Consider the following 12,842-nt stretch of genomic DNA (forward strand, 5'->3'; position numbering starts at 1 on the left):
TCTTTGGGCTCAGCATAATCTCCAGTGAATAAACTGAAGTAGTTTAGTTAGTTAAAAGAATAGCTTTGTCACATAAACAGCATGTAAAATATGAAAAAAAGGTTTACATTTCAGCCTTGCACAAAAATAAAGTCCCTAAAATGTAATCTATCATGTAACTATTTTCAGCCTCTTTCCAAAAGAAATGCTTGGAAATTCTCTACCCATTTTCATCATTCCTCTATATCTACTTGTATGAATAATCCGTCATAGAATATTTCCATTGCTGTTATCATGTTTTACGGACAGTCTACTTACAACTGCATGCAGCTGCTTCTGGAAATCGGTGAAGGCATTTGACTTACAGAAAGAAGACTTTTCCTGACCTATAGCTGTACCATGAAATAAGGCTATTATTAGATGCTCTGCTTCATGACTCATCCATTTGAAAGGTGACATTACCAGGCACATATAACCTTATTGACAATCAATATTATTGCTATTTTCATTGTGATGCCCTGTGGGATAAATTCTCCAGTTTTCCTAAATATCTAATATGGTTAAAAAAAGATCTAATTTTTTTTTTTAATCCCTTGGTTAAAATCTTCCTGCTGTGGCTAGAGATATGCAGATCGATTTAAATTGCACCCAGTTTGTGAAACAGATTTCCACTCACACAGATTTGTGCCTGGGTTTTTAGTTAAAAAAACCCTTCACACATTAAGATGTAGATACATTTTTTAGGGATTGAAGGTTATACTTTTGAAAAAGCACAAGAGGGCTTTTCCTTTTTGTCAGCAAAATGGCTCTAGTTTCTGTAGTAATGCAACATCTTGATAGCTATTCCTTGTAGCATCTCTTTGAGAATTCATGCAGCCACACATGTAACTACCTATTTTGAGATTAAACTCATATGTAGCTCTCCCACATAATTTCTCTTTATATATAGGGAACTGGCTCAAACATAGCTTATGTCATGGAAGATAGAATATACTTGCTAAAGAAAATCAAGTTTGCTCAAACTAAAGTAATTAAAATACTGAACTACATATTACAGATAGTGTTTCTTTAGAACATGAGGCACATTTGTTCATCAGGGAAGGTGGTTAAAGCAGGAAAAGAGAGTGATATATAGAGTGCAAAAAGAGTGCTGAAGAAAATGTATATTTCCTGAAGATTTAGAGTGTATATTGGTCAGAGTGAAAGCCTGGTAGTTCTAACTCATAGCTAATGATGTGTAGGTGAGACAAATATATGACTAAAGAAAATCAGTAGTAAAAAATAATGTTCTAAACCTTACAGTCTGCTGATCTACTAACTAATATTTTAAAGCTTAATGATCTGCTAGATTGTTTCTTATTCAGACTCCCTATAACCTATCATGAAATGAAAACAGATAGCAAAGAGAAGGGAGTACCTAATCTAATTTAGGAAATCTAAACAAGTCTCTCTCTAAGCATATTTGATAGAAAATGACTGCTAGGTTTTAATTCACAAAATCCTTCAAGTGGTTTACTAGGAACATAACTGACCAGGAAGATAGTGTGGGTGGATATTGAGAGAAAGTACTGATGATTAAGCACTACACAGGGTGAGGGAGGAAACAAGAGTTTACCCCACAGCATTCCTATTTGAAGATTGTAATAAATGGTTGCATCAAGAAATAGAAAGTGATAATGAGAAGGTTGGAAAGTCATATTTCGACTTCTCAGCAAGTGATTTTTTTGCCTACAAGTCCACTTATTTTCCCTATGCAAAGCTAATCTAAACAAAAACAAATTGGGGAATTTTGGGGGCAAATCTGTGCATCTCTTAAGGATTTCCAAAACTTGAGAAGCCAGGAAGAGAGGGAAGGCTTCTTCCCACATTGACCTGTTTCTGAAGGATAAAGCAAGGGACCTCTATAACAGCACCCTTGATTGTTCAGTTAGGTATTTGTGGGCTACCTATCCTAAATGAAAATCCACCCATTTAGTATGATAAGAACACCTGTGGAAGCATTACAGGTCCCATAATTAAAATAGTTGAGAACTTTTCTTAGATTCCATTTATTTATTTACCAAACATACACATTTTCAATCTCAATGAACTCTAAAAGCAGTGTGCAATGTATTTAATATAAAACATAATAAAAAATTAAATTAGACCAAAAGGGGGCATTGTCACATTTGGGATTAGTTGTTCCACTGGATTGAATTCCTACAGTGAATACCTACTTTTGAATTCTTTCTGGAGACCCCTTTTGTTTTCCATAAATAACAATATTTTCAATTTTTATTTATGGAAGAGGAACCCAGTATGTCACACATTCAAGAAAGAACATTATTAAATGTCATTCTGCGAATGTGTGCATGTGTCTCCTGAGTACAAGAGATGATCATGGCAGCAGGGGATCTGGGCAATATTGGAGCAGAGCAAAATGATCCTTTTGTGGCACAAAGATGGAGGTGATCTTGTTTTCTTGCATGGAGAGCTTGAGGCAACATTATGTCTATTAATGGACTGCCCCATACATTACTGTAATACTATTCTACACTATGTAACAATTGTAGGATCCTACAAATAGAAGTGGATGCTCTTCGTGTTATATGATTTTAAATAACAGATTACCTCAGATTACTTTACCTGGTAATCTGTTATTAAAAATCATATGTGCCTGTACATAATGAAGTACAAAATGAATGAATCAACCATTTTGGACCCCTCTGAGTCCAAAGACATGGATCTGAGTTATAAATACTGATGTAGTCTTCTTTCTTTTTAAAAAAGAAATAGGAAGAAGCAGACTCCCCTTTTCTGGGCTTGTCTCTAAAAATGTAGTATGGGACATCCTTTTTTTGTACCGGGAGTCTTCCAAAATCTGTCATCAATCTGTCACCAAATGACTGCTTCCATCTGTTTTCTCCATAACCATTCTACTTCTACAGGGCTGAGAGAGGCTTTTTTTAGGTACCCCCTGCCTGCAGGCAACAACAAATTGTTGAAGAGTGGCCGGTCACTTCCCCTATATTCTCCATGCAACATCCTTTGGCACAAAGGCCGGCTGGAACCTCCATCCCCGATTTGTTTCCCCTCCCCGCCTTCTTCGGGGGTTGCCCTAAAGAGCCCGCCCAGATCGGAGGTCAGGCTCGGAAGGGGGAGGTCCCCGGCTCCCACCCGGCCCGTTAGTTTCCGAGAGCGATTTCTCTCCGCGCCACGCCCGGCTCGTTCCCAGGCCAAGCACCGCGCCGGGCGGCCCCGCCGGCTCCCTCGCCCTCGAGTCGCTGGCTGGGAGCCTCCGAGGCGTGGCGTGCTCTCCCAAGCGCCTCTCATGGCCAAATCAGCCACCGCCTCGCTGACAGCACGAACGGGGAGAGGCGGCTCTGCGCTGCTTTATGTCGCCTCGGGAGTCTGACATCGCCGCCCCTGCCCCCGCCGCCCCATTGTCTCTAAGAACGAGCGCCGGGGAAATTGGGCTTTTGCGAGACCGCAACCCGGACGCGTTTAGGCTTTGTCCCGCATCCCTTTTTTTTAAGGCGGCTGCGAGCCGAAGGAAAGAAAGAAAGAAAGAAAATAAAAGAGAGAGAGAGAAAGAGAGAGAAAGGAAGGAAGGAGAGAGAGAAAGGAAGAGAAAAGGAAGGAAGGAAGGAAGGAGAAAGAGATGAGAAAGAAAAGGAGAAAGAAAAAAGAAAAAGAAAGGAAGTAAGAAAGAAAGAGCGAGAGAAAGAAAAAAGGAAAGAATGAAAGAAAAAGAAAGAAAGGATTTAAGAAAGAGAGAAACAGGCAGAGAGGCAGAGAGAGAGAGAGAGAGAGAGAAAGAAAGAAAGAAAGAAAGAAAGAAAGAAAGAAAGGCGGAGGAGGGGGATGTGGCTTTTTCCCCCTTTCCCCTCCCCAACTGAAAAGCGCCTTCCGCCAAAGGACCGGGTGCAGCCAGGGATCCCCTCCAGCCCGGCCGCTTTCACCGTCCCCAATTCCCCGTCTCAGTAATTGCTTTTTAGGTACCCCAGCGGGGAGTGAGACGAGGGCGCTGTGGCCTCGGTTTCTCGGCCTCTCTCTCCCCTCCCGCCCCGAAAATATGAGGGCAGCCCTTGCGGAACACGCCTGAAGGGAGGGACCCCGAGGCTCCTCCCGCGCCGCTCCAAGTGCCTTCTAGGCGCCCGCCCGCCGGAGCGGGAGATGGATAGGACTGAGCTGGATGGCAGCAGCAGCACAGAAGCTCCCCAGCAATGCTGCCGGGAGGCTGCGCGGGCTGTCGGTGAAGCGGCGGCAGCGGCTATGGAGGAGTCCGCAGCGGAGGCTTCTTCTTCAGGGGACTCGGTTGCTTCGGCCCCCAAGGCCGTCAGCCCTGTCAGCGCTCCCCAACAGGAGCTGAAGCAGCAGCAGCAGCAGCAAGGGGTCAAGAGGCACCATCACAAGCACAACCTGAAACATCGCTACGAGTTGCAAGAAACGCTGGGCAAGGGTACCTATGGCAAAGTCAAGAGGGCCATCGAGAGGTTCTCAGGCAGAGTGGTAAGGGCTGAAAGGACTAGCCCGGGAGGGGCTGCTGGACTAAGCTGCAGGGAGAGAGTTGGTGGCATTACTGAGGCATCTAAGCAGGGCACTTCTTGAGTGGACTTTTTATGTATGGCAGCCTTCTCTAGGGTGATGATGCTCTGGGGAAATTTTGGGACAACTATTTTGTTTTGGAGGCTGCTTCTGGAGCAAAGGGGTTTCAACATCTTAAAAAAAAAATACAAGACATGAACTCACATAATTCTCAGCCATTAACTACAAAACCAGAGAGTCATGGGAGTTGTAGTTCTAACACCCCTGGGAGGGTACCAGCTTGGGGAAGACTGTTTTATGATATACCTAAATTTTCGAAGCTTGATGGTGACTGTAGTGCTGCTTTTGCTTTTGCTTTCTTTATCTCAGGCTGTATGTAGTCTTCTCTTAGCCTGTAGGGAGTTTTTTATGTTCTTGCCTCCTCCTCGCTTTCTGAGATCCAAAAATTCACTGGAGGAGTGTTTATGACTTCTCCAGAAGTGTTTGATCATGGAATTTTATTTTGAGCCTTCCTCTCTAGATGTCAACAGAGCCCATTTATAGAAATCAGAGGTAGTTTCTTGAATAAGGAAAACTGGATCATTTGTACATTGGCATTATTTGTCTTTTCCCTTCCAGCAATCAGACATTGCTCTGTTGTTCAAAGTGTGGATGTAACATCCATTGAAACACATAGTCTGGTTTTCTAACCAGAGATGCCTTGAGATTATACAGTTTTAAAGGCCAACAGTATGTTAGTGGGGGTGATGACATGGACTTTATTAACTTCTATAGCAAACACATTGATGCAATTGCTCCTATCAAAGCGAAGTTTAGAGTCCACTTTATTTTGCAAACTAATGTTGCAGTGTACTGTAACTATCCTGGGCACAACTTTGGTGCTTTTTGTCACCTGAATAGGTGCCTGAATATCAGAAAAATCCAGGCACATGTATCAGGTTTCATGTAAATAGGCTAAAAGTATGGCTATTTTCCTTTGATGCTGTCTGGCTACATCTGATGGTTCTGCATTTAAATCAGGTATGCATGTACTTTCTGCAAAATCATACAATTATTTGATCAAGTACTTTGCAGTAGATTTGTTACAGGTTCCATGTTTTGTTTGTATTTTCAATTTTTCCTATTGCTTGCTCAGTCAGTGTTTTGAACAAGAGACTCAAGTAAACAAGTAAGCAAACAATAGAGTAGTGAAAAGCACCTTAGCTACATGTGGTGTGATTGTGTATGTGAGAGCGTCCTCTATTAAAGAACATTTTAGCTTTTCCATGGTGTGATTTGTGGTTAAAAACACTAAATCCTAGTGCAGCGGTCAAAATAAATAAATAATATCCTGGTGCTGAATAGCATGAAAAGAATCTTTAAACACCTGGTACAGATAAGTCTTAATGTTGTATTATGCTCTGTCATTTTACTAAATCATTAAGATAGTTAATCAAAAGCAGAAGTGAGTGCTCATGTTCTTTTTGGCTGCCTCTTTTTTTCTTTGAAAAAGAACATTGCCTGGAGTGTATCATATTACAGGGGTTTAAAATTAGCAAAACATCTAGCTCAAAAAATGTACAAGTCTGAAGAGTATCATTTCCAGATTGTATTAGTCTGCTCTTTTCAATAACTTCATGTTTATGAATTTTATGACAGCGCGGATAGTTTTTTAGGTTTGCTTTAGAACAATGCAACATTTACAGTTAAAGAGACAAACGGAGGAAAATGAAGTGAAATCATCAAAACGCAGTAGCAGTGATATTTATAATGTATTTACTTGTTTATGATTCTTGGGTTTTAATTCAGAACGTGTGTTTCATGCCTCATGATAATGCTTGGTTGTGTTAAAAATGGCAGTGTATTTTACTGAAAAACATATAAACATCTCTGTCTGTTAATATGTGTAATATAGCCTCTTTATACATAAGAGTGTTAGAAAAGTATTTGGCCCAGAACTTAAACTGGGAATTCATTTAGCCTTCTCTTTCCTATCTGTGCTATCTTTCCTTCTCCTTATGGAATCATTAAAGGGCTTTGATTAAAGTGACTATGTATTGTAACCAGCAGAGGGGGTCCTTGGTACAACGTGACCAGCATAATTCCCATTATGACCTCATGTAGAGAAAAGTTTAGGACTGTATTAGAAACCTCAAGGTCATGTTCTCACCTATGTCATTTGTTTGCTGTCATATTAGTAGATGAGGTAGCATTTTCCTACACAGTAGTCTGTAAATATTTGGAAACATAGGACAACATCTAGAAATATCCTTGGTAGCTTACTCTCACCAGGTTATCTAAACAAAAACAAGTTTTATTACTTGTAATTTTGGTTTGAAGCATACAGCTGTGGACTTTTTATAAAAAAATCAGACACCACCAATTACAATGTCAGGTACTGGCTTTTCCTTTGGCTTCTGAGAGAAATCCTATGAAATTTGCAGGAAAATCTCTAAACATACCCAAATGGGAGAAAAGATTCAAATTTGCATCAAAAAAGGTTATATAGCAAAAATTATAATCTGTGCACTCTTTCCTTTTGCTTTCCTACACCCCTCACTCCTCCAAGCTAGATATTGGCATCTAGGAATTTGATTATTTTTTTATTCTGAAAAATGCTTATAAGTTTGACATTTGTTTTGAGAAATGTTAATACTTTCTCAGTCCTAGTTTATGTGATGGCTGTTGAGCTGTGAGTTGGATTATAGATATGTTATATTTAGTTTGTTGTTAGCAGCAACTTGTTATTTACTCTTGTTTACTTAATAGTGTAGTGGCGATTAGGTTGTGTACTGAATGAAATGAAAAACAGGAATACAGGCTACATATACTGAGGCAGCCTACCTGCTAAGCATTCACTAGAATTCTGAAGTTCAAGTATGATTTATATACACATGTAACAGTAGTAATCTGTAAAGTAATCTGTATGGTAGATTTGGTTGTGTGCCACCGGTTATATGCAAGGAGGAAACAGTCTTTGATATGGGTTATAGAATCAAATCTGGCCACCTAATTTCTCATTCTCTTTCATTGATTCTGCCTAGTCATGCCAGATGTTGAAGTGCTTATTTGCGCTTCTCTTCCCAGTGAAGATAGCTAATAGCTTCTAAGTAAACCAGGCATATGATTAATTTAAAAATACATTGTGCCTTGCTGAAATTCTATCTATTCTTAAATAGACAAATTCATTTTTGTGTGGGCACAAAGCGGTTGCTAAGCAAATTTGTGATTATGCTCATTATCTTATTCAGCTTTCCTTTATTTTACAGACCTGCAAAGGTTGCAAATGCAAGAATTGATTGCAAAATTATTTTTTATCATCATTTTATCTCTGCAAACAGCCCCTAAACAAGATAGTTCCTAAACAAGGTCTATGTGTACTAGCAATCTATGGGTTAATTCTTGAAGAATTATCTCCTAGAGATCATCAACAGAACAGAATAGTTTGATTCCTTTATTCCTGTAAAAACTCTAACCAGTATCTACATCTTCATCTTCATCTTCATCTACATCTACATCTACATCTACATCTACATCTACATCTACATCTACATTTAATCTATCCTTATCCCTATCCCTATCCCTATCCATCTACCACCTGTTTCCCCAAAAATAAGACCTATTCTGAAAATAAGCCCTAGCATGCATCTAATATAAACCCTATTCCCAAAATAAGTGTTGCTTAAGAGCCGGCTGCCTGCCTATTCAGCCAGGCCACTCATGCCCTGACACCTGCCTTGTGGTGGCAGCACCAGCAGCTATATACAGCAAGAGCCCACGTGGCCGCCGGCCTATTTCTTTTTCTTGCTTGCAGCTGCCAAGTAGTGTGTTGGGGTCGCTTCTGCGAGGTGAGGCAGATGTCGGGCATGGATGGCCTGGCTGCGGGGGTCCTGAGAGAAGCCAGTGTGGGGCATGTGGGGCAGTTCCACCTCATGGTGGCGGTACTGGTGCACCACACAGCCTTCTGCCCTGCTGTGAACAAGCAGAAGAAGTGGGCCTCCCGTACATGGGAAAAACTAAGACACACTCTGAAAATAAGCCCTAGTGCTTATTTTGGGGCCCAAAAGAAAATAACACACACACACACACACACACACACACACACACACACCTATTACTGAAAGCTGAGCAGATGGAATTGGAAAGGAGACTATTAAGAAATCTAGAGCTTTGTACTTAAGAGGAAAGTTTAAAAAGCATCTCATAAGAGGGCCTTGGCAAATCATTCCTGCACGGTTGCCAGGAAACTACATGAACATATCTATAAAGTTACCTGGAGTTGAACTCAATTTGAGATACACTTTATTATTTAAAACCCTAAGTATAAAGAGTATTCAAGGAGGAAAACTCCTAAAACTGTCTTCTCCCTCTCCCTCCCCCCCCCACATATTCACCCACACTCACACACCCACCCACCCACACCCACAAAAAGTGTTCTCTCATTGTGGTGTCATTGGGAATTCTCTTGCTTTTCTCCCATTTTCTTTTCCAAGAATTCTGCACATCAGATTGGTTGCTTGTTAGTATAAGATTTTTCCCTCTGATAGTACTTAGTATTGCATTTTACTTTCTATTCCATATGAAAAACTATTTCCCTTATACAACATTTTTGTTCCTTTATTCTCACCTGAAAACTTATTTGTAATAAATAATGGCATGTTTATAGAAGCATATTTGTAATATCTTTGCAATTAAGGAAAAAAAATTCTAACTCCATTTGTGGACTGTAGTCAAAAGAATTCATATGATATCAATTTTATTTACAAATCAGAAGTGTAATGAATAAGGCTTGGCTGGCTGAGGAATTCTCGGAGTTGAAGTCCACAAGTCTTAAAGTTGCCAAGGTTGGAGAACCTAATATTAAATTGTTAAATTGTTCATCAATATTTCATGACTATGTCTTAAATTCTACAAGAATACATTCTTGAGTTGCTTGCAAGTATTGTTAAGACAGGGACACTAGGCAATGACTAGTGAGCTATATGTAGTAATTCTAGGCTTTTAAAAAGAAAAATATGAATTGCATAGCAATTGCAGCACATCTACATAAACAGCATATAAAAGCTTTAGTTCTTGCAGGTTAATCATAAGTGAAAAAGCCTACATAAAGTGAAGGTAATTTCTAAAGGGAAATCTAGCAGCCATAATACAAAATTATACTCAAGTATGGTGCAAGCGTTAATAAAAAGATAACCACTCTGTTATTTTGTTTAAAGGAAAAAATAATTCTAATTATTTTTAAATCAAAATCAGTCTAGTTAAGTTTTGGCTTGTCATATGTGGAGAGATGGGAAGCCTGTTTCCATCCAGCGTGAAAAAGATTCCTGGGAATGTCGAGATACATATTTCTCAAATAACTCTTTGCGGCCAATGTGTGATTGATTTCTTGCTTCAGTGACAGGAACTTCTTTCATCTTGAAGCTTAGTCATTTTATTCAATGGAATCTTTAAAAGCTATTTTTTAATATTGGTAATCAATTAAAAAGCTGTGGTAACATAAACACAAATGCTTGAGGTAACTTTACTTGAAGAGGGTATTTCTTAAGATTGTCATATTAGAGCTTTTTGGACATTATCATTATTGATAACTTCACTTGACATCTTAAGACAGCATCCTTACAGTTATTTCTATCATCTGTGAAAAATTGATGAACATTTTGCCCCAAATTTAGGCGAAGTAAATGAATGTGCAGTAGAATCTACTTGCCAAATAGCTGTTAACTAAAAGCACTATTGCATTCTCGTAAATAGTCACTAACAATTTCAAGACCACATTTGAAAAGAAAGTTCATAATCAAATTGATAAATAATGTACTTTGCAAGTGGGTTTCTTAATATAATTATATTTGAAGTTAGGAAATTATCTGACATGGAGGAAATTTTATCACTTGGGATGAGTCACTTCAGGAGAGATAGGCAGCCGTATAAATTTAATAAATAAGTAATATTTCTGGAATAAAGCTTTTCAGAACAAGCAGTTCATGCTTGAGAGTATTTATTCTTCACAAAACTCGAGTCACACATTCTTTAATTGGCATACATCCTATGTAACAAATGCTGTTCCTTTTCAACAGATGCTGTGGGAGTTTATTTAATAAAATTAAAAATGCATAGTTCTCTTGCCGAATATTTTTATAGGAAGAACAGTGAGAAATATAGAAAGAACAAATATGCAATGTTTGATGACTAGTTCATTAAAGCCACAAGTGTGCTGAGGCTTTCATTTGTGTTTTCCTTCTATTGTTTCTTGGACTCAGCCTGTGCAGTCAGGCATAGGATTCTCATTTGTCTTGCCCACATGAAAGTCCTCAGCATCTGTAAGCTATAGTTTGTGAAGTACAGTTTCAAACAGCACATATGTATCACTGTGTCTACACAGACAACACTGTACATTTGAATAAATTAGGAGGTTTCAGATGCAGAACATTAGGGGGATGGGTGAGATATTGCATGGGAGTTGAATGGTTGCCATGCTGATCAAATATCTTGGATTCATATCAGAAATTCCAGATGTTTAATGCATACAAAATCCCCTCAGTAATATTCAGTTTTAAATGAGAAGGAATGCCTGTGTTCACTAGTTAAATGTAAAGTTATTTGATATCCAAACTGTAGCAATAAAATATATAAAAGAAACCACATGTATACAAATGAGTCATGTCTCCTTTACGTTCAGCTATCTTAGATAATAGTTATATTTCGCCTCGCTTTAGGATGAAAATTGGTTACTAACATCTATGTTTGATTAAAATGAGAGATCTTAAAAAGTAAACTGGTCTAGTATTGTACAACTAGTGCACATATGCTTATTCAGATCTTATATATTTAGGGGATATGAATAAAAACTGTTCGTGAGAAACTATTAATTTTAAAAAAGAATGGCTATGAAAAAAAGCTTCCAGGATTAGAATGATATAGGATCTGGTTATTGTCAAACAATATTTATATATTTATTACAGGGGTATCAAACTGGATTTCTTCAGGGGATGGATCAGCATTGTAGTTCTCTCCGTGGCCGGTGGGGGGAGGGAGGGGTTGGCTCATTTTCCGGCCTGTTTCCAGCCCATTTCTGGGCTGTTTTCTGGCCCGGTTTTGGCCAGTTTTCAGCTCAGTTTTTGGCTGGCAGAGTGCTGTGGGAGGCCATGGAGGGTGAAAACAAGGCGTGGGGAAGCTGCACGTGGCCCCTTTTATCTGCCAGAGGCACTGTGGGCTGGTCCTTTGATATTTCCAGGCCGGCCTGTGGGTTGGATTTAAGCACCTTGAATTTGACACCCCTGATTTATTACATTGATACTTTGTTTACTACTTTTACTTTGTATAACTCAAAGTTGTAACTGAGCTACTAAGGTCCAACACCTTAGACACTATTCTAAGTAATGCTAGACATTGAGCTAAACTATGATGGTGATTTATTTAATTTGGCTCAGTAGGGCTTAGCATATTGTGGGAACCAAATTAATTTTTAAAGTTGATCATGGCTTAGTAAAGCTTGTTATTTTTCAATAGTATTTCATCATTTTATGTATTTCAAAGGTTTCTCTGGTTTTAGATTGTTCATACATATTTCCCAGCCGTGATCCCCACTTATAAAATAGAGACTTAAGTTAAGAAACAAAATTTGAATAGAATACAGCCTGATTCCAGAGGTACAGACCACTTCTCAGTTTATCAAGATTGGAATCTTAATTTGTGTTGTGTGAACCACTGGGAAGTGAGCTTCTGAATTCATTTGAAGGTACAGTAAGGTTTGGAGGACCTGTATGTGAGGACATCCATGCATGAAGTGATGTGCCACTTCACTATAGAAGCAATTTTGTTGAAAATATTATTTACACATAGACACATGTACAGAAGGTATGAGCAGGCCCCCAAATGGCCAAAGAGTGTGGATACTATCCTTGACATTTTGAGCAGCAAATGGGCTTGGAGACTTCCCGTTGGCTTCTCTTTTTATTTCTTTTTCTATTTATTAAGAGATAGAAATACCCTAGTGAGAATAGGGGTTGTGAAAGTTTCTGTTAACTTGCTTCTCTCAATAACAGTATGCCAATTGTCTGGCCTGGACATTCAATTTTTTTCTCACTGCATCTAAAATTCACTGAATTATGGTTTAGAAAATCAAGATTTTACCATCCAGAGATCCCGTGAAGTCTCTACTGAAAGATCAGAAGGATCTTCCAGTTGCCCACTGATCACAATTTAAGATGTTGATATTGATCTTTCAAATATCTGACTACCTGAAAAATTTGTCTTTGCCTATAAATCTGGCTATTTAAATCTAGTTAGTTAGGTGAGCAGAAGAGCCCTTTTGAAGATGCCCCTAGCATCTGAACCTGGGCTATTTGGTACATAGGAAA

General features: G+C 38.9%; 1 protein-coding gene across 1 annotated transcript in view; it reads left to right on the forward strand.

Annotated features, from left to right (window-relative positions):
- The first annotated feature begins 3,316 nt into the window (after nucleotides 1-3,316).
- The window catches only part of NUAK1 (NUAK family kinase 1), a 62,045-nt gene continuing 52,519 nt past the window's right edge, over nucleotides 3,317-12,842 (forward strand). Inside the window, exon 1 of the mRNA XM_058190346.1 lies at nucleotides 3,317-4,470. Coding sequence (XP_058046329.1) covers nucleotides 4,135-4,470 — 336 coding nt within the window. The 5' untranslated portion in view covers nucleotides 3,317-4,134. The remainder of the gene's footprint in view (nucleotides 4,471-12,842) is intronic.

This window comes from Ahaetulla prasina, chromosome 7 (genome assembly GCF_028640845.1).
Source record: "Ahaetulla prasina isolate Xishuangbanna chromosome 7, ASM2864084v1, whole genome shotgun sequence".
Lineage (NCBI taxonomy): Eukaryota > Metazoa > Chordata > Lepidosauria > Squamata > Colubridae > Ahaetulla > Ahaetulla prasina.